Source organism: Hemicordylus capensis, chromosome 3 (assembly GCF_027244095.1).
Source record: "Hemicordylus capensis ecotype Gifberg chromosome 3, rHemCap1.1.pri, whole genome shotgun sequence".
In the NCBI taxonomy this organism is placed as follows: domain Eukaryota; kingdom Metazoa; phylum Chordata; class Lepidosauria; order Squamata; family Cordylidae; genus Hemicordylus; species Hemicordylus capensis.
In genome coordinates this window covers 116,660,022-116,681,872 of record NC_069659.1, presented here as the reverse complement: position 1 = coordinate 116,681,872, position 21,851 = coordinate 116,660,022, and the positions used below count along the sequence as shown (strand labels likewise).

Genomic DNA, 21,851 nt, shown 5'->3' with positions numbered 1-21,851 from the left:
GTAAACACGGCAGAGCCAAGGTTGGCGCAGTTGGGACCACATTGTCTAACAGATTGTGGTCGGGCACGAGATCCCCCAAATGGGGTGGATCATTTAATTGCAGGAGTGAATCTGAAGTGGCCAAGACATTAGGCACAGTCAGAGTCAGACACTTGGGCACTGCCGAAGCCATACTCGGTACTGAGGTGGAAGGCCTGGGGACTGAAGAGGTCAAAGCAGAGGTCAGGGCCAAAAGTGCTTTCTCCCAAAGGAGAGAACAAAGCCACAATGCTTGTTTTTTTCTGGTCTGTTTTGTGAAATGTAGGCAATGTGGGCAAGACTCCACCTTGTGAGATTTGCCCAAACAGAGAAGGCAACATGAATGCCCGTCAGTAGATGGTACCTTAGTGCAGCAAATGGTGAAACTCATGCCCTGAGAGAAAAAGAAAAAAAGTGCAAGGGAAGGAGACTAAAAGTCAGTTGGTGGAGGGGAACTGCAGATAAAAAGCAAAATGCAAATTGAAAGGAGGAAAATACTTACAGAGACAGTGGAAATAGAGGAATAAACGTTCAAATAATGAAAAAAGGAAAGCAGAGGTGATTTTGTTTCTGTAGCACAGAGGAAGATGCCCAAAGAAGTGTTGTTCATTCAGCAGATGACAAAGAACTAAGGGTTTTAAGCAACATGAGTAAGAATCACTTTCACATTTTCTGCAGGAATCAAATCCTACACTTCCTGTGAAGGTGTGATTTTCATTGAAGTGGCCAATCATAGTTCCCCAACATATGTCCCAAAGCGGTTAGGGATGCACATCTTTCTTTCAGAGTTTATCATGGAGCATTCCTTCCATGAGATGAGCTGAAGCAGTTGCCTCAAGCAGTGGATTATTGAGGTTCCAGTGGGGGTGACGAGGCCTCTCACCACCTCAGCTGCTTCCCACTGCTCACTGACAGATCAGCTCTTCACTACTCAAAGCTGGTCATTCTCTTTCTTTATGGCAGCAACACTTGCTGCTGTTGCCTGACCCAGTGCACCACCTCCTACCTCCCTTGAGCACCACTGCTAGACTAGTTATGAAAAGTGGAAGGAAACAAAGGAGGAAATAGACTGCAACCACCAACATTTGGAAAGAATGTGGATGTTTCTTCTCTGGTGAAACATCTGAGAAATTCAAAGGAAAGTCAGAAGAGAATAGAACTACTGAAACTTCTCTAAATGTTTGTGTGATGCTTTCATATTTTGAGGTTGCTAACAGATGTCACCTAAAGTGAACTTCAAAGAAAGTTTGGAGGTTTCTCCTCCAGGGCCATCCTAAAATCAGCCTGTGCATGAGATGAGGCACCATACTGCTTCTGCTTCCTTACCTGAGGCACCATTACTGTTAGCTGATAGCGGTGCCACTGCCTGATGCCAGCATTGTTCCTTCTCCTTCTGTGCTCCCTGAATTTAAAAAGGCAGAGGGGAATGGAGAAAAAGAAGTGTGTGGAGGAGAGGAGAGGTGGGGTACAAGCTGCCCTGGGAGATGTCCTAGTTCATCACTCTGCACCTCCACACTTCCTCTTCTGCTCTGGTCTCCTCTTCCATTTTGAATTCAGGGGGTGTGGGAAGAAAAGAAGGAGCAGCAGAGGCAGATGACAAAGGCAGATGGTGGCAAATGACATAGTGATGTCCCCCCACCCACTAATCTACTACCTGAGGTGACTGCTTCACTCCACCTCATGGAAAAGATGGCTTTGATATCTTCCGTTGAAACTACTGAGGAATTCCTAGGGAAGCCAAAGGAATTTCTGTCATTTTAGTGAGATTTCTTAAGGAAGGGGTTCATACTCCCTAGTGCAGATCATGTTTCCTGGTTCCAATTGAAATATACACTTGTGTGGCTTTTTGGACATGTGGTACTCCCTGCCAGACATAGAAACACATATTGAATTTTGATTTGTTTACGGTTATTATCATTTCCAATAGCACATTAAAATAAGCAACATACAAAAGCATACTATGCATACTTGCACAGTTATTTCTATTTATTGTTTACTTATTTTAAAAGCACCTATAATATATACATTAGGTCTGTAGCCCTGTATATGTAAATAAAAAGAAGTGAGCTTACAAATCTGGAAGATCAAAGTCACTGAAAACCCTGCATTGATGTTTGTATTGTAAACTGTATGAGAACTGTATACATGAGAAATAAATGAGAAATTTTAATAGTTCAGCAGGACATTAAAAAAACATTTAAAGATACAGAAGAAACCGTTTCAGCTCATCTGGTAATAGAAGTTCACTTATTCTGCGCTGCTGATGGGATCCCAAATACCTTCTTATGTACAGGCGGCATAACTGCATCAAGGACAAGGGCCCTGGAGGAAAACATGCCAAAGAAACAAGCAAGATATTATTGACTTCAGATTAGCAGGACTCAAAACCACAGCTGAGTATCAAGGTCAGCTTTTATTTTCTGTGATCAGAGCAGCTGCATTGAAATAAAACAGCTTTAAGTTCTTGGCTCTCTCAGGGCACCTGAAAGCTGGAAGTCAAGCCAGGCTTGGAAATTCTTGCATTTGACCTTTCTAAGGCAGATATGTTGTTGAAAGTCAAATAAAAAAGTATTGCAGGACAGAACAGCAGGCAAAACAAAACCAAAGCAATCAGTGGAGTAATGAAAACCATTGCTAAATTGAATCAACACTTAATTAATAAAGAGATGATAATGAGGCGAGTCTCACAATCAGTGAGACTCGCCTCTAGGGGGTTTCCGGGGAGAGCAGGCTGAGCTCCCTGAGTGCACGGGGCATCCTGGAAAGACCCCCGAGCCCCACAGGCTGCTTGCAGCCTCCTGGCCGGGGGTCTCCTCATGTATTGCCGTGGAGTGGAGCCGTGCCGTGGCAACTCATGACCAAAAAACCCAGGTTAGTGAAGCGCTCGCTCCATTAACCTGGGCTAAAGGGAGGGGGAATTAGCGGGGTTTGCTGCCAGGAGCTGCACAGCTCCCCGACCGCCAAAAAGTGGACTAGGCTCCCATAGCCTGCTTTTTGGCAGTCATGAGAATCACCTCATTGTCTGGTTACGAAACAACAATTTCCCCTTCATATCTATTAGTGGCAGGAGTTCTTCCCCTCTGATATAAAAGTAGGAAGACATTGGATAAGAGCAAAAGGCCATGAAGCCTAAAAAGTAAGTAGAGCTTGTCCAACACTCCCTGAGCAAGAGGCCAATGGTCTTCAAGAAATGAACAGCAGCACCACAAAACAGTGGAAACTGAGCAGAAATCTCTAGCTGATTCATGGAAGTGGGCTATATGCTACAGAGAAGGCCAAGCTCTCCTCCTGAGCCACTATCCAGTACTGACAGGCAATTCCTTTCCCAACAGGCTCTAACTTTTCCTAAGATTTTTGAAAAAGGACTTAGTATTTATATAAACTTTCTACAATACTAAACTTTCTATAATGTTTATATAGTTTAGTATTTTTATGCACATTTCAAAGCATTCAAAGTGCACATTATCTCAGTCATTCTAACTGCAACTCTGTATCATCCAAAATCCTCCCTCTCACTGTATATGAAAATTGTAATATAAATCCCCTTGCTTGGGTTTAATGGACTATATGGGCTTACATGCTGTGTAGTGCTGGGCTGATCCTACAGCAATACATGTGTGCTGATTCTGTGCGTCTCCAAATCCTGTCCACGCTCCCAGTGAACTTGGAGACGCTCTGTGGAGAGTAAGAACTGTGTCAGCAATCTAACAACAATTTCATTCTTTATGGGAGAAGTGTCACTAGAGTGCTGATGCCATTCTTATCACCATGGAGCATCTCCAAGTTTGCGAGCAGCATGGATGGGGTTTGGAGATGCATGGAATCAGAACGCACCCAACTCTTGGATTGGCTTGGTGCTGCCCAGCATGTAAGCCATGATGCATGCTGCAGTATAAAAACTAGATAGCCACCAGTGAAATTACAAATCGCTTAGCTGAACTGATCATCATGTCACTTTGATCAGCAGTCATATTAATTTTTCTGCAAACTGTGAGATGAACATTAAGTATTTTACAATGCCTGATAATAATAGTTGATTAGTAGAGTTTTTAAAATCCTTTTCTCAGTGAGATACCTGTTTTATATAGTAGTCTGCAAAGCACTTCGTAATAGTATAATAACGATAAACAGGCTACATATAATCTTTTATTTGAAATTATATAGTCCCACACTTTTAATTGGAATGAAATAATCCCATACTAATAAAACAATGCTAGCGGAAATAATCTACAGTAGCCTAACAGGCAAATTTTTGGTTGGCTTCATAGATATATGATAGGCAAAAACTCATATACTCTGGTATACAGATAATGTATGATGATCATACAGGTCTGTTTTGGTAGGTGTTCCTGGGATAAGTGTGAATCAGTTAGGTACCCACTACCAATCTCAGTTTGTTTTTCTAAGTGTATGTTCATTCTGAAAGTGAAGCTGGTAGTGGGCACCAGATTTGTATACACTCTTCATGATTAAGCATGTGAGGATGGACACTGGAGGTACATTCTGCATGATGCTGTTCTTTCTGCTAAGCATTTCCCCACCAAACCCATTTCTCTGACATGTTATAAAAAATCTATAAATATGGATTTTACCTATTTTCTAAATACTACTATTTGTTTAAAAAAAAAAGACAAAGAGTAAATTTATTAATAATCAAGGCTTCTGAATTAGGAGAATGCATTGTTCCAGTTCCTTCTGAAGTCTGAATCCTACACAGATATATATGGATGTGTGTCAAGCTTTATATGTACTTCTATTGACTTCTGTAACTTTATGCCCACTGTGGCATCTGTGGCCATAAGTGACAACTCTTCTTTCAAATAGCTTTACTTTCACTTTTTAACATTGATTTTGAATTAAACAAAGGTTAATGGGCACCTTCTCGCTGTAGAAATATCTGTGCTAAAGTGCTGTTTGAGGGAACCATCTCTGCTGGTTTTTTGCCCTCAGCATTTAGAGATCTTGTGTCTGCTCCAAAGTCAATGAGCAAATGTACCAAGTCAGCATTGGATTTTTGAGCAGCGATGTGGAGAGGGGAATCTAGACCTTTCCCACTATTTGCACTTGCTCCTGGGGAAAAAAAGGGAAAATAGTTAAATAAAATAAGAGCTAGACTTTTAAAAATTATTTATGTATTTATCAAAATTATTTAGACACTACTTCTAATCATAATGTATCAAAGTGGCTTAAAACAAATTTAAAATGCAATCACCCTATCATATACATATAATTTAGAACAAATCTGGAAACAGCAGAGGTAAAAATGCAATAAACACACAGCTCACCAATTCAAATTTAATTTGTTTTAATTTGTTTTCTAACAGCTGCTAGAGAGGGAGCCAAATGAATCTCACTTAAGAGAATTTCCACAAGTGGTTTGTCACCACCAAAAAGAACCTATCACTGGTACCTGCCAATCATATTTCAGTCAATGACAATCTTGTCTCTAGTCCCTGCTAATAGAATTTCAATCAATGGCTAGCCAGAAAACATGGCCTCTTAAGGGCCCAAGCAGGTTCAAATGGCAGGAGGCAGTCCTTAAGGTAACCTGGTTCCAGATCATTCAGGTCTTTAAAGTTTTAAAAGAAAACTTGAACTACGCTTAGAAACATAAAAAGAGCAAGCGCTCTGTTAACCTCATTTTGTTGCTTGTGTGTCACCACGGTGTGCGGTGACACATGAGTAGACCCTTGGCTGGAGGGTCTCTCCAGGATGCTGTGCACACTTGCGCGGGGCATCCTGGAACTTCTGGGGGCTGCGGGGCTCCCGATCCCTGCAGCCCCTGCCGGAGCCGGGACAGAGCTGACAGTTGTATGGGCGGCCGATCCGCTCTCCCCACAGAACCCCCTCAGGCATTTCACACGTGTTGTGTGAAGCACTTCACTGTATCCAAGAGTCATCCAAGGGCTATCCATTTCCAAGGATAGCCCATCTTGTCTTCAAGGATTTTCAATTTCAGTTGTTAGCTCCTGTCCACTAGAGCAATTTCTGTCAGTTTAAAAATCACACAATCTCCTCCTAAAGCTACAGATCAATTGTTTTAAATTTAAACTGGCTTCAAGCCCATTTACGTACCAAGGGCTACAGCCACATGTGAGCAAGTATTTGTGCAGCATTGTGACATAATAATTTAAACAGAATTGCCCTGCTTAAGCAGGAACAATGTAACGACAGAACGCTGTAGCAACTATCTTCCTGGTTGCTCATGGAATGCAACGGTATGCTTACCTCAACTGTCCTACAGATAGCAAGGGAAGAGTGTCACTCAGGTCAAATACTTGTTCAATCTGCTGGACACTGACTATGCAGATACAGACTAGGTCTGTATCTGCACCTTGTTCATTGAAAACAAGGTGGCTAACTTCTCAAAGGATACTCTATAGGACTGTGCAAATATTTTGGCCCCACTCTCCAAAGCTGTGCAGATTATTCAGCTTTGGATACTTGAACCAAAATATTTAACATACACACACCAGCATTGTGTGGAGGCAACCGTTCCTACTGTTCACCTTCATGCAGTGCTATGTTTTTCTCAGTGTCCTTGAGGCCAAATGGAGCTCTGCCAGCACCAGCAGCATCTGGGAAGGTGTGCGGGGAGTGCTGGAAAGTGGAGCACTGTGGGGAGAGTGCTGAAAGGACTGCACATCTTCCCAGATGTCACTGGGGCTCTGTTTCTCTCCACTGGAACTGGGAAAAGTACAGTATCACACAGAGGTGGGAACAATTGTCTCTACACAGTACCAGTGAAGCTGTGAGAATTATTCAGCTTTGGATATTTGGACTTGACTATTTGCATAATACTCTGTTGTCCGGATAATGGTTGCTATGGCTACAACTGTAGTTTGTCACACCCCTATCCTCTTTAGGCTTCAGATAGCTTTCTGAGTAATCTTCTGATAGCGATCAGACAAGATATCACATACCAGAGTCATAGAGACATGCAGCACTGGGTAGACTCACCAGCAAAATTTCTATGCCATACCTGATGCTACATGAACAGTCAAATGTTTCAAGATTGAGGCATACGAGCACCAGAATGCTATGCTGGCAGATAACATTCATAATATAAATAGCAGGCCTGTGCAATACCTGAATTGATCCGACACTTCTATAATCAGTTAAAAAATTGGCCAAATTCCAATCCGATAACGGTCCCCAATATGGGATCAAAATTGTCAGAATTGTTGTTGGAATGCTGACAGTCGTATCAGAATTCATATTGGATTGTTGGAAGCACAAAATGGCAGAAACCATCATTTTGAAATCCAAAGAAAATAGGTTTGTTGCCCATAGAATCAGTGGGGAAATGAAAAACATTCAGGAAAAATAAAGGACTGGTCCTAGGACTTCAGCAGAGGTGAAGTACAGGATGGCAGGATTTTGTGTAAAGAATCTGAAGTGAATCTGACAATCCTTCAGTTTTAAATGATTTTTTTGGTTTGTTTTATGAGGTGTTCTGGCAATGGGAGAATGGTGTCCTTGCACAAGAGCATCATTCTATCACTGCCTGAATGGTGCTTGTGTGCAAGAACACCTCAAAACAAAACAAAACAATTAAAGTTGCGTAATTGCCCGATCCAGCTCAAAATCACTACACAGAGTCCTTCCATCCTGTACCTCACCTCAATACATGCCGAATTTCAAAGTCCTAAGACCAGTCCTTTATTTTTCCTGATTTTTTTACCCCATTTCCCCATTGATCTCTATGGGCAACAACCTGATGTTGTCAGATTATCAACTGGAAATCTGACTCTGACCTGTCATCCAACACCTCTGGGGGCCTAAAAATCCGATACTTTCAAAATCAGATCAGTTTGGATTTGGACTGGATATGATTTTTTGTACATGCACAACTCAACTAAATAATATTGCTTTGAAAAAAATACCTGACTCAAGTAATTTTTTGGTACAATCCACTTGCTGATTCTCACAAGCGACAGAGAGTGGAGTCCCAAGATGCTTTATGTTGTGATCAATACTGACTCCATGAGATACAAGGGATTCCACACATTCAATATGACCTTTAAAGGATTACAAGCAATTACACATAAAATTAAAATCCACTGGACAACTGAAGCACAGATGCCCAGATAGCAGCAGCTGCAAATTAGCAAATAGTCACTATGTTCTCAAATGATTCGAGTTTCATCCTCCCACTTTCACTCTGATATTCTGAATTTTACAGTTAGCCTGCCTAACATAGATGAATATATTTTGTGGAATGGGAGACAGCTGCTTCTGTATGAGTGAATTGGTCAGTGAATTTCACAGAGACGTTCTTTCCCATCATTATCTTCTTTCCTGGCCATCCCTATACAGTGGACAAGGATGATTCTCTTAGAGCCAGAGCTACAGAGGATGGGCATATGGACAACCTATATTTTCTCCTGCATCATATAACAGCTTGGAGGAAGGTAGAGGGAGAGTCTGGGAAAATGGCATGGAGAAAGAGGATATAATACTTCCCCCTCTGCCACAGTCTAGTCCTGATAAAGGGCTCTGGTAGCTGCTTTTTAAAACAAAGTTTTTAAAACAAAAATGCAATTGTGGTCATGTCTAGTTTGGCCCCTTGGATCTGGCTTAGATGTAGAAAACAGAGATTCAAATTTCATGAGACGGAGAAATTTAAAAAGTGACGTTATGCAAGCCACTTATCCAGAGGACTATTCTGAAGATATGTACAATAAGTTGTATAACTCACTGTATACACTGAAAAGTATTATCTAAATGACCAATGATCATCATTATATCAATCCTTACATGAAACCGACCTGAGACCTTGGGTTCGGGCGGTATAAAAATGCACTAAATAATAATAATAATGATGATGATGATGATGGTGGTGGTGATGATGAGAAAAGGCCTGTAACATAATCCTACTTTCTGGTATATGAATGCACAAATACCAGTGATTGTGAGGGGATTCAAACCAGCAACCTCTTGCTCCCTAGGCAGGTTACTTCCCCGCTGTGCCATTAGGTGGCTTGATTTTGTGGTAATACGATAATAATAATTAATTAATTAAGAAGTGCCTCTTGGCTAAAACAGCAGAACTCCTGTTAACATGGAAGACCTGCACATCTAATGGCCGGTTTACCTCTCTTAGCAGCTTCATGGATGGGTGATGCCAGGTCACAAACAGCATGTGGACTGGCTCCATGCTGCAGTAACAGGTTCAAGCAGTCAACACTGCCATTGATACAAGCATTGAACAAGGGTGTGTTCCAGTCAATAGTAGCCCCATTTACCTGAAAGGAAGAACCAGCAATGTAGTGCTGTTTTAATTGTTAATTTTATTTTTAAGAACAATGGCAAAAAATTTAACATAAGGTGGACAAATAGTCATGCTACAAAATCTTTACTACCATCTTTACTGGCATAATCAGAATAGTAAAATTAAAGTATTAGAATATGCCCACAAACTAGCTTCAAATTTAAGACATGACCTCTTGGACCCTCTTTGCAATGCTAGCCCTGAGAACAGGGATAACAAAGAAGAGAGTGAGCCCTTTCATACAATCAGATGGGGGTGGCTGTGGGGCGGGTGGTGGGTAAAGAGTTCCTACCCTCGTAGCCACAGACAAGCAGAACTTCTGTTTGTGTCAGAGCCCCCACTGAGACCCCGGCTGATCCAGATGGGCTCTGGAGACCACAAGACCAAGTAACCCTCAGAGGATGAGGACTGGGAGAAAGACATTCCAGCAGAAGACCCTGAACCTGCCTTGGTGCCTGTCCCTGAGGAAGACCCCCATCCAGCCTCCCTCCATGGATCTGCTGAACCCTTTCCTGCCCGATACTTCACTGAGCTCCCCTGTAGTACCTGTGGGGGAGAACGTTGGGCTGCCACCACCCAGCCAGCCCCGCAGGGGATCCTGCCAGCCACACCCCAGCCGCTGACTCCCAAGCACATCCGGGACTCAGGAGCTCATGACCACCCCCAAGACTCACTGGGAACCCCACTCAGAGTCCCCAACACAACATTGAGACTGAGCTCACAAAGCCCTTCACTAAGTGCTCGCTTAGCTGCCAGGAACCTGGAGCCTAGTAGGTCTCCTCAAGAAGAAGAGTAACAGCAGGACTCCTCAGGAGTAAACTTTGTTTCAAACTCCAGGAAAGAGACATGGTCCTTCTCAAGGATATTAAAGCCACTTCATCTTCCTGGTCAGTTGCTGGTCACAGCTGATTGTATAGGACTTGTTTCCTGAGCACTTTTGCTGTTTCTACTTTGGATACCTCCCAATTCCTGCTTTGCCCGATCCAGTCTCATTCTAGCTGCTGTCCATTGATTCTGCTTAAAGAACCTGGCCTCTGCTACCACAGATCTAACACCAGGGATGGTGGGTCCAGTGGAATTCCTGCCTGCTCTGCCTTGTCTCAGCTCTAGACCGGTCACCTCCTGGGAGTTATTCGCACATGGCTTCATGCTGAGGGGTAAATGTTGAGCAAAGCTACTTCAAATCACACTCACAGCATTGAGGGAAGCAGCCCCTCTCCTCTGTTCTTGGGTTTTGTTTTGATGCAAGTTCACATGGCATGCCTCCATGTTTTCCTTCTAGCCAATGAGGGAGGAGAGATTACTGAAGTGCTATATCTGCATTTGTAAAGAAAGTGTCCCTCTTATCATGCTAATGAATCTACGGCAGTGCCTCTCCCTATTTGTTCTGGCATTTTCAGGAAAAGTAGATAAAACCAGCGTTTAAAAAACCTGGAAATAACTTGAGAATAGCTAGAATTCACAAGACAAAATCCGATTTGTGTGTGGAGTGGGTCCAAGGCTCTCAAAGGAACTTTGGGGTAGGTTTGGCTAGTGTGTGAATGCACACACTGGGGCTATTCTCACGAGCAGCAAAAATCGGGCTAGGAGAGCCTAGCCCGATTTTTGCTGCTCGTGTAAACCACCAGGCAAGCCCGGTGGCTTACAAGCGGCTAGCCCGCTTTTGTAGCCCTCCCCTAAGCCCAGGTTTGCGGAGCGAGTGCTCCACAAACCCGGGCTTCCCAATCGTGAATAGCCACACTGCGAAAAGCCGCCTCCCGACTCCGGGGGTCTCCCCAGTATGCTCTGCGCACTTGCACAGGGCATACTGGAGCTTCTGGGGGCTGCGTGGCCCCCAAGCTCCCCAGCCCCACCGGCTCCATCACGGAGCCGTCAATCTTGTGGGCGGCCAATCCAGCTGCCCAGGGCTCCCGCTCTTCTGCAGAAACCAGGTCTCACTGATCGGGAGACCCAGCTCACTTTCTTCTGAAGGAGATTCAGGGTAGAAGCCCTGTCTGTAAAGCCTCCTGGCAGTTTTCCACACAGCCGGCTTTACCACGAGTTTTCTGTGAGGCTTTATTGTGAACTCTGTAACGTGCCCGATAGGTGAACACACACCCTCCATTCCTTAGGAGATGTGAGCTAAAGGGCTTTAAAAGCCCTGTGTGAAAAACTTCCTGGTAAGCCTTCTGAGACTGACACATGGCAGTTTGGGTCTGCAAGCTCAACACACAGACAATCCAGGCATCAGTGGTCTCCATTGCTGAAATCAGGATCGGGGCCCTCTGAGGATCAAAAGAGCTATCCCAGCATGCATTGTGCTACCAGTTGAGTAGCAACCCTCTTTAGACCAGCCCTACTGAAGGCATTACAAACAATGGATCATAGAGTGTGCTTTGCAGAGTGGCATATTTATGGATGCCAGCCCCTGTAGCCACAGTATTCTATTACAATCGTGGCTGTTGCTTCCTGAGACCTGAGACCAAAGGCAAACTGGATTGGAAGGATTCCTGTGGGTTCACATGACCATGAATTCCTAGATATTTATTTATTTTTATTTATTAGAAACATTTGATATACCGCCCACTCCGAAGACTCCAGGCGGTGCACAAAAACATACCAACCAGGCAACATTAAAAATTACATTCTAAATTAAAAACTAAAGTAACTAACAAAAAACAAATAGGTAAACTACAGGGCAAAAGCCTGGCGAAAAAGAAAAGTCTCCAATAGAGATTTGAAGATCAGTCTTCTACACTCTTTCATGATTATGTGATAAGCTCAGTATCTCTGAGCATGAGCAGAATAGATTGCTCACTACTAAATAACCACAGCCTGTTCCCACACACTTAAAATCAGAGGCTATGGTTTTGAAGGAAAGCCATGGCACCTTTCTATGCCCTTTGCAACTTGTTGTACCAGAGAATGGTGTAAGGGCACCCAATACAGCCACCTTGCTGAAGCCTGGATAGGAGCTCTATGTATGCCACCTCTGAGGATGGGGCCATAGCTTTGCATGCAGACGGTCAAAAATACAATCCCTGGCATTTCCAAGCAGGGCTGGGAAAGACTCCTGCCTGAAACCTTGGAGACCTGCTGCCAGTCAGGCGTAGACAACACTGAGGCAGATGGAACAATATTTAGCTGCTGTAGATGGAGGAGAGCTGGTCTTGTGATAGCACGCATGAACTGTCCGCTTTGCTAAGCAGGGTCTGCCCTGGTTTGAGTGCCCCTCCCAAGTGCATGGGAGACCTCATGTGTGAATGCTGTAAGATAGCATCCCTTTGGGGATGGGGCCGCTCTGGGAAGGGCACCTGCCAAATTCCTTCCCTGACATCTCCAGGCAAGGCTGAGAGAGATTCCTGCTAGTAACCTTGGAGAAGCCGCTGCCAGTCTGTGTAGGCGACACTGAGCTGGATGTACCAATGATCTGACTCCGTATAAGGCAGCTTCCTATGTTCCTATGTCAAGAACAACATATGCAATTCTAATTCAGGGTCTAATTGATTGCCCAGTTGGAGATCACAAAGGAATTTTCTCTAACATCAGGTTGGCTAGCAATGCTGAGAAAGAAGGATGAGGTAGTAATTATCATGAATCATTTTCTTGAGCTACTTGGGCACTGACTGGCAAGATGTCTCTTCTTATATACACCAAAATCCTAGACTTACATGGGCTCCATGTTTTAATAAAACACTGGCACAAGCAGAATGTCCCCCTAAACAGGCTTCATGGAGAGGAGAAACGCGATCAGCTGTCATTAGATTCACACTGGTCCCCTGGTGTAATAATAGAAATTATAATTAGAGGCTTGTCTTGCAACACTTCAAAAACTTGAAATACTGGTTAAAGCATCACAACCACCATTTGTATTGGGTAACTTAATTATCATTATGTGAGTAGTAAAATCAAGTCTAGCTGAAGTGAATGGGTATCTGTAACATCAGGTCACCTTTTGGGTCACACAAAGGTTACTGCAGAAAAATAGAACTGAAATTGCTGGTGTCTGCAGTTTCTTCAACAATTTTATTGGTGCAGATGTGTTTCCCAGTAATGCTGTGCCTTAGGAACTGTAAGGACAGCATATACTTCATTGTGTAGTAGTCAACACAGAGGATATATAATGGACCATATTTTTTCAATTTGCTTCTTTTACCATGCAAACCCTCTGTTTTTATGAAACCAAAAATGAGAGAAGAGCCATCTCTTAATACTTGGTGCAGACTTCGTTAAGATATTTTTACACGCATTTTACAAAAATATTCATTGAATAAAACCAAGTGTGTTTCTGAACTGGAAAGCATTTCTTCTTCAAACAGTCTGCATTTTGAAAAGCTTGGAATATTTGAGTGCTTCCAGAAAAGCAGTACTATGCAAACAATTCAAAATATATATATGGGAACCATTTCCTAAGTTTGAAAATGCAAATATGAACACTTTGTGGCGGTAATAATGTACTGCCATTGATGCAACTGTGCATACTCATGAAGTTAATGGGATGTCTCAGATATGCGGGGTTGGGTGGTAAATGCTGCATGGGAACCTGTGAACTATTTAACAAAACTTACTTTTTCTAGGCTGCGAATGGAGTTTTTCAGGGCCAGACATAACATGCTCCCTTCTGCACTCCTGCAGGGTAGATATAAACTAGGGGTGTGCATTTTGGATTTTTGTTTTGTTTTTGCCCAAATCTGAAGCCCCCCAAATTCGGACAGGGTCCGAAATGTAGCCCCCTGAAACCCCCAACTTTAGGTTTTGGAGCCAACTTGCTCCGAAACCAAAGCTGAATTACAGGCTGCCAATCTCCCCGCCACTTCCCCCCTCCCTTCTGCCCCAGTCCATTCCTCGTTCCCCGTTCTGTTCTCCTTGTTCTGTTCTCCTTCCCCAGTCCGTTACCTGCCTTCTATTCTCCTTCCCCAGTCTGTTCTGCTGTCCATTCTCTCTCCGGTGCCGGACTCCCTCCTTCCCTCCCCGCCATTTTCGCCCACCCACCTCCTCTGCCAGGGCCCGCCGCCGCCGCCTCCTCACCCTACCGCCCGCTGAACACCCATGATGGCTGTGTGTCACCCTTGGGACAATTGTGCCCACCACTGCTGCCGCCCGCACTAAGTAGCTCTCAGGCCGGCAAGCCAAGCTCCCTGTCCCTGTCTCTCTGGAAACTCCCTGCCGCATCTGGCCCTGCTTTCGCCTGCCAACCTGCAGGCCTGAAGGGTGGGAAATTCAAACCAACATCAGAAGAAGAACTAAAGGGAGACTCTTGAGAGACTGCTAGCGATCGCAAAACAGGTTCGAATCCCCCCCCCCAAACAAAGCTTTGTTTCCAAAATGGGGTCATTTTGATTCGGCTACATAAATCTTAGTTGTGCCATTTTTCATTTTTTGTAGGTGTACAAAATGTCCAAAAGTGCCATTTTGGACACAAAACATTTTGTAGCCAAATCGAAATGCACATCCCTAATATAAACTCTATAGAAAGGACAGAGAGGGGTGCCTTGGAGGTGGAGTAGCACTGTATGTATGTTAAAGAAGGTATAGAATCTAACAAGCTAGAAAAGCTAGGGGGACCAGAGTAGAACACAGAAACCCTGTGGGTGACAACACAAGGCCTCAAAGGAAATGTGCTACCTGGGGACGTGCTATCGCCCTCCGGATCATAATGCCGACAGTGTCTGGGTGCTGCAGGAGGAAATCAGGGAGGGGTCAAGGAGAGGCAGGGCAGTAATAATGGGGGACTTCAATTACCCACACATAGACTAGGTAAATTCATAGTCAGGTAATGACAAAGAGGCCAAATTTCTAGATATGCAGAATGACTTTGCCCTAGAACAGTTGATCACGGAACTAAACAGAGAGAAGGAAACCTTGGACTTGATCCTGAGTGGCAACCAGGTCCTGGTGCATTATGTCAGTGTCATTGACCCTTTAGGGAACAGTGACCATAGTGCGGTAAAATTCAGCACACATGCAGGGAGAGAATCACCTAGGAAGTCTAGCACTGACACTTTCCAAAGAGGAAACTTCTCTAAAATGAGGAGTTTGGTGAAAAGAAAAGGGAAAGGGAAAATCAAGATAGTCACATCACTCCAGATTAAGTTTATTTGAAACCACAATACTAGAACCCCATTTAGAATGTATACCAAAAAGAAGGAAAGGTACCACCAAGACCGGGAGGATTCCAGCATGGCAAACAGGTAAAGTCAAGGAAGCCATAAAGGGAAAGAAGACTTCCTTCAGAAATTGGAAGGCCTGCCCAAATGAAGAGAACAGAAAGAAACACAAATTCTGGAAAAAGAAATGCAAGGTGACAATAAGAGAAACGAAAAGAGAGTTTGCGAAACATTTATGCAGCTTGGGGGTATTACTGGACCCGGCTCTGCTTTTGGAAGCTCAGGTGGAGGTGGTGGCCAGGGGTGCCTTTGCATGGCTTTGGCTGGTGCGCCAGCTGTGTCCTTTTTTCGAGAATGCAGATCTGGCCACAGCTACCCATGCCTTAGTCACGCCATGGCTGAATTACTGCTCTCCACTTTACGTGGGGCTGCCCTTGAAGAATATGTGGAAACTGCAGCTAGTACAAAATGCAGCAGCTAGGGTTTTATCTGGAGATGCCTGTTGGGATCACATCATACCCATTTTGAAAGAGCTGCACTGGCTACCAGTTTGTTTCTAGATCCAATTCAAGGTGCTGGTTTTGACTTTTAAAGCCCTTAACGGTTTGGGCCCGGGATACTGAGGGACCGCCTGCTCCATTGGTTGCTGCCTGCTTGAAGAGGTCATCTGAGGGGGCTCTGCTCCAGGTGCCAACAATGAAGTAGGCTTGGTTGTTGTGCACGTGGGACAGGGCCTTCTTGGTTGCTGCCTCCAGACTCTCGAATGCTCTCCTGGTGTCTATTCACTCCTCGGTCTCCATCACAGCTTTTAGAAAGTGTATTAAATCTTGGCTTTTTACCCAGGCTTTTATATGATTGTCTCTACTGCTGCTTCTTTGTATTTTGTAGTTTTTATGCTTGGATTTTAAATCTTTTTAGTCAGATTTGTTTTCTATTTTAACTTGATATTTTAATTGTGTCATTTTTATAGTCTTGTTTTTAATTTTTGTGTAAACCACCTTGAGATTGTTTTAATGAAAGGTGGAATACAAATTTAACAATAAATAACAATAAATAAAAATTTAGCTAAAAGCATAAATAGAGCCAGCGTGGTGTAGTGGTTAGAGTGCTGGACTAGGACCGGGGAGACCTGAGTTCAAATCCCCATTCAGCCATGATACTTGCTGGGTGACTCTGGGCCAGTCACTTCTCTCTCAGCCTAACCTACTTCACAGGGTTGTTGTGAGGAGAAATTCAAGTATGTAGTACACCGCTCTGGGCTCCTTGGAGGAAGAGCAGGATATAAATGTAATAATAATAATAATAATAACAACAACAATAACCCTTTATTGTTATACGGAAGCCAGCGTGGTGTAATGGTTAGAGTGCTGGGCTAGGACCAGGGAGACCCGAGTTCAAATCCCCATTCAGCCATGAAACTAGCTGGGTGACTCTGGGCCAGTCACTTCTCTCTCAGCCTAACCTACTTCACAGGGTTGTTGTGAGGAGAAACTCAAGTATGTAGTACACCGCTCTGGGCTTCTTGGAGGAAGAGCGGGATATAAATGTAATAATAATAGTAATAATGGGGAAATAACAAAAACATATTTAAATACACCAGAAGCAGGAAACCTGCCAGGCAGGTAGTTGGACTGTTAGACAATGAGGGAGTGAAAGGAATTATTAAGGAGATATGGAGACTGCAGAGAGTTCTTTGCATCTGTCTTCACGGCAGAGGATACTGAGCGTATAACTGTTCCTGAACCGGGCATCTCAGGGACAAAGAACAGACAGAGGTGATAAGAGGTGACGTTCTAAACTGTCTGAAAAAAAAAACTAAAACTAGCAAATCGCCAGGGCCAGATGGCATCCATCCAAGAGTCCTTAAAGAACTCAAATGTGAAATTGCTTACCTCCTTGCAAAAATACATAACTTATCCCTACAATCAGGCTCTGAACCAGAGGACTGGAAAGTAGCCAATGCAACACCGATTTTCAAAAAGGGATCCTGGGGCAATCCAGGAAATTACAGGCCAGTTAGCTTAACGTCTGTTCCAGGCAAATTGATGGAAAGCATCCTCAAGGATAACATTGTAAAGCACATTGGGAGAACCAGAATGGCTTCTGCAAAGGTAAATCTTGCCTCACAAACCTTTTGGAGTTCTTTGAGAGGGTTGTGTGGATAAAGGTGATCCAGTTGACATAATCTACCTGGACTTCCAAAAAGCTTTCAACAAAGTTCCTCATCAAAGACTCCTGAGAAAACTTGGCAGTCATGGGATAAGGGGACAAGTACATGTGTGGATTGCTAACGGGTTGATGGACAGGAAACAGAGAGTAGGTATAAATGGAGAGTTTTCACAATGGAGGAAAGTAAGAAGTGGGGTCCCCCAGGGATCTGTACTCGGACCATTGCTTTTTAATTTATTCATAAATGTTCTAGAAGTTGAGGTAAGCAGCTATGTGGCCAAATTTGCAGACACCAAGGTATTTAGGGTAGTGAAAGCCAGAACAGATTGTGAGGAGCTCCAAACTGATATCTCCAAACTAGGTGAGTAGGCAACAAAATGGCAAATGCAGTTCAGTGTTGGCAAGTGTAAAGTGATGCATATTGGGGCAAAAAGCCCAACTTTACAAATACGCTGATGGGATATGAGCTATCAGTGACTAACCAGGAGAGGGATCTTGGGGTTGTGGTGGACAGCTCATTGAACGTGTCGATTCAATATGAGGCAGCTGTGAAGAAGGCCAATTCCATGCTAGGGATCATTAGGAAGAGGATTGAAAAAAACCTTGCTAATATTATAATGCCCTTATATAAAACTATGTATGGTGTGGCCACACTTGGAGTACTGTGTACAATTCTGGTTGCTATACCTAAAGACGGATATTGTAGAACTGGAAAACATGAAGAAAAGGGCAACCAAGATGATTAGGGGACTAGAGCACCTTCCTTATGAGGCAAGGCTACAACACCTGGGGCTTTTTAGTTTAGAAAAAAGACAACTGCAGGGAGACATGATAGAGGTCTATAAAATCATGCATAGTGTGGAGAAAGTGGATAGAGAGAATTTTTTCTCCCTCTCGTATAACACTAGAACCATGGGTCACCCCATGAAATTGATTGCCAGGAAATTTAGAACTGACAAAAGGAATTTTCACACAACACATAATCAACTTGTGGAATTCTCTACCACAAGATGTGGTGACAGCCAACAACCTGGATGGCTAAAAGAGGGGTTGGATAACTTCATGGAAGAAAGGTCTATCAATGGCTACTAGTCTGAGGGCTATAGGCCATCTCCAGCCTCAGAGGCAGGATGCCTCTGAATACCAATTCCAGGGGAGTAACAGCAGAAGAGAAGGCATGCCCTTAACTCCTGCCTGTGGGCTTCCTAGCAGCATCTGGTGGGCCACTGTGTGAAACAGGATGCTGGACTAGATGGGCCTTGGGCCTGATCCAGCAGGGTGTTCTTATGTTCTAAAGCAGGGGTGGGGAACCTTGGCCCTCCAGCTGTTTTTGAATTACAACTCCCATCACCCCCAGCCACAATTATTGTGGCTGGGGATGGTGGGAGTAGTAGTTGAAAAACAGCTGGAGGGCCAAGGTTCCCCACCCCTGTTCTAAAGGTATATCACCCCTCTATTGTCAAGGTAACCTGACAGACAGGAGGGATTTTATACAAATTTATTGTTTTCAGATATATACTCAATAACCTGAATGGTAGCTAAATTTTGTATAGCAGTGGTGAAAATACATCAATGAATGCCTCAGTCATGATCCAGTTGATTGTAATATTTTTATTTTGCTATGCTATTTATTGTTCTTAGACCATGTATTTGATCCTTGATCGAAATAGATTGATTTGGCTGTGTATACTTTTTTCTAAAAACCAATTCACTGTTTTAAACGGTTCTAGTCATTAATTATAGGGAAACATGAGCTGGAGCAGGGAAGCATCATTTTAAGCAAAACTAAGAGTGTTCGATGACAGAAAGACACCCACTCTCTCTCTCTCTCTCTCTCTCTCTCTCTCTCTCTCTTTCCTCGTATCTCCTATCCTCTAGAAATACATCACTGTAAGAGTGCAGCTGGAATGTTTTGCTCCTTTATTTTGAGGTTTAGGTCAGGGAATGAGGACTGATATGATCAAATCTGCTCTCAATATCTTGGCAGAGCTGCACATTTGAAGTGGGATGAATGCATTTGCACTGGTGTCTTTTTGCTAAGGAGACTAACTTTCCAGTTCCATCAGCTTTTGCTGAAAGAACACTCAATTTTATCTGATATGATAACTGTAAGACCTTTGAAACAAAATCTTCCAAATTGTCTTCAAGGGGACTGATATTCTGAGTTGCTTGCATGCATGCTGGGGAGCCTGAACATAGATAAAGTTTCCTCAGTAGTATGAACAGTAAGTACAGTTGAGTTAACCTCTCACATCTGGGATCAGACATTTCTGAGATCTGATACACCTTATACAGGGAGGGTATTCTCACGATCAGTGGAAAGCGAGCTAAGGGAGCTTAGCCCGCTTCCCACGGATCGTGGGAAGCACCGGGCTCGCAGGCAAGCCCGGTTCCCCCCAAAGCGGATCACCCGCTTAACTCCCCCCCCCCTTAGACTAGGTTAGTGGAGTGAGAGCTCTGCTAACCCGGGTTCTTTGGTCATGTATTGCCGCGGCATGGCAACACATGAGGAGACCCTTGCCGCGAGGCTGAAACAAGCCTCCCGGCCCTGGAGGTCTCTCCAGGATGCCCCGTGCACTCGCGCAGGGCATCCTGGAACTTCTGAGGGCCATGCGGTCCCTGATCCCAGCAGCCCCTGACGGCTCCGTGACAGAGCTAGCAGTCGTGTGGGTGGCCAATCTGGCTGCCCAGGGCTGCCTGAGCGATTGTCTGCGCGGAGAGCAGGCTAAGCCCACTCTCCCCGCAAACCCTCTCTTGGCGAGTCTCACTGATTGTGAGATTCACCTCAGAGTCTGATTTCCATCAACAATAGAGATGCTATATTGTCTTCTCTCCTTCCTTTTGTCTTAAAAGGAAGACTGTGCTCATTATTTCCAGTGGCTGTAGAGTCACACATCAGCGTTTGCACAATTTTGCCCTAGCACAAAAGCGCTCGCATGACTGTGTGTATGTTCCATTACAAGGCATGTGGAACAATGCACAGGATGTCAGCCCACGTTTTCAGTATTTATTTATTTAGTTCGTTAGTTAGATCTATATGTCTCCCTACTCCCATAGGACTCAAGGCAGCTTGCAAGCAATAACATACACAGTAACACAATTCTATAAAATACATCTTACATAACATCATAACCCCAACCCCAAAGAGTACTCAATGCTAATCAATATAGAGGCTATTCACACAATTGTAGAAAATCGGGCTAGGCTCCGCAAGCCCGATTTCCTACAACCATTCTTGAGCGGGTAAACTGCTCAAGTAGCCCACCTCTTAAACTGGGTTTGCGGAGCGAGCGCTCCACAAACCTGGTTTTTGGGATCGTGAGTAGCCGCGGCACGGCTCCGCAGCGCAGCTACTCACCAGTAGCTACTCACCAGTAGGCGGGAGGGTTTCCCCAGTATGCCCTGAGTGCTTGTGCAGGGCATACTGGAGCTTCCGGGGGCCGCGCGGCCCCTGAACTCCCCAGCCCCCGCTGGCTCTGTCACAGAGCAGGCAGTCATGTGAGCGGCCGATCTGGCCACCCAGGGCTCCCACCCTGTTCGTCTCCCCGCAAAACCAGCAAAAGTGGGTCTCACTGATCGTGAGACCCACTTCACAATCTTCTTTATCTGTTCTGATGTCACATCTTTTGGGATCATCCTTTTCCAGCCAATATTTAGTGGCAATATGTACATTCCAGAAATAAGGTATCCTGCAGGTTACTTACACTGCCAGTGAATGTACACTACCAGTGCAGAAGTGAGATATAATCACCATTCTACCTATGGATAACCTTTCCATGTCTCTTTCTCTGTCACAACTTTTACCTCCACTCTTGTAACAATTTCCTTCTGCAAGATCATTTTTCTTTGAAGGTGCTGTTTTAATCCTTATGTTTGCAGACATGTCAAACCCCAATTACCATACCAGATAAAATTGAGTCTTCCTTCAGCAAAAGCCCCAATAAGCTAGGCAAACAAAATGTTTATCTCCCTAACAGAACAATACCTGATTGATGAGTTTCTTCAGAGCAAGCAGGCGCCCATGAATTGAAGCATCATGCAAAGGAGACCAATCAGAAACAAAATCTGCATAAAGGAAGGAAAACAAGGTTTGGGAATAAGAAAATTATCTGCACTTGGTTGATGGAAAGTCACTTGGTATATCTTCCACGATCTAATTAGATTCTAAGTTTATGACTATCTCGGTGTTTAAATGTGATTACTTTGTTCCTGCTTCAAGAAACAAAAGTAATTGTATTTTATAACCTAACCTGTCAACCTTATCTCAGGCCATCCTAAATGTATCACCTGCCAGGGAAACAAAT

At 44.0% G+C, this 21,851-nt stretch overlaps 1 protein-coding gene across 8 annotated transcripts in view; it reads right to left on the bottom strand.

The window, feature by feature from the left end:
* Positions 1-1,983: 1,983 nt before the first annotated feature.
* Positions 1,984-21,851, bottom strand: part of ASB9 (ankyrin repeat and SOCS box containing 9) — a 42,620-nt gene continuing 22,752 nt past the window's right edge. For 5 of the 8 annotated variants that reach the window (XM_053307945.1, XM_053307946.1, XM_053307942.1 and 2 more), the window contains exons 3-9: positions 21,533-21,612; positions 12,943-13,050; positions 10,487-10,570; positions 9,116-9,266; positions 7,905-8,039; positions 4,897-5,088; positions 1,984-2,340 (exon numbers count right to left, since the gene is read on the bottom strand). In XM_053307945.1, coding sequence (XP_053163920.1) covers positions 2,216-2,340; positions 4,897-5,088; positions 7,905-8,039; positions 9,116-9,266; positions 10,487-10,570; positions 12,943-13,050; positions 21,533-21,612 — 875 coding nt within the window. In that variant the 3' untranslated portion in view covers positions 1,984-2,215. Of the gene's footprint in view, positions 2,341-4,896; positions 5,089-7,904; positions 8,040-9,115; positions 9,267-10,486; positions 10,571-12,942; positions 13,051-13,839; positions 13,901-21,532; positions 21,613-21,851 lie in introns of those variants that run through there. The other 3 variants (XM_053307948.1, XM_053307949.1, XM_053307947.1) reach the window with 3 other exon arrangements.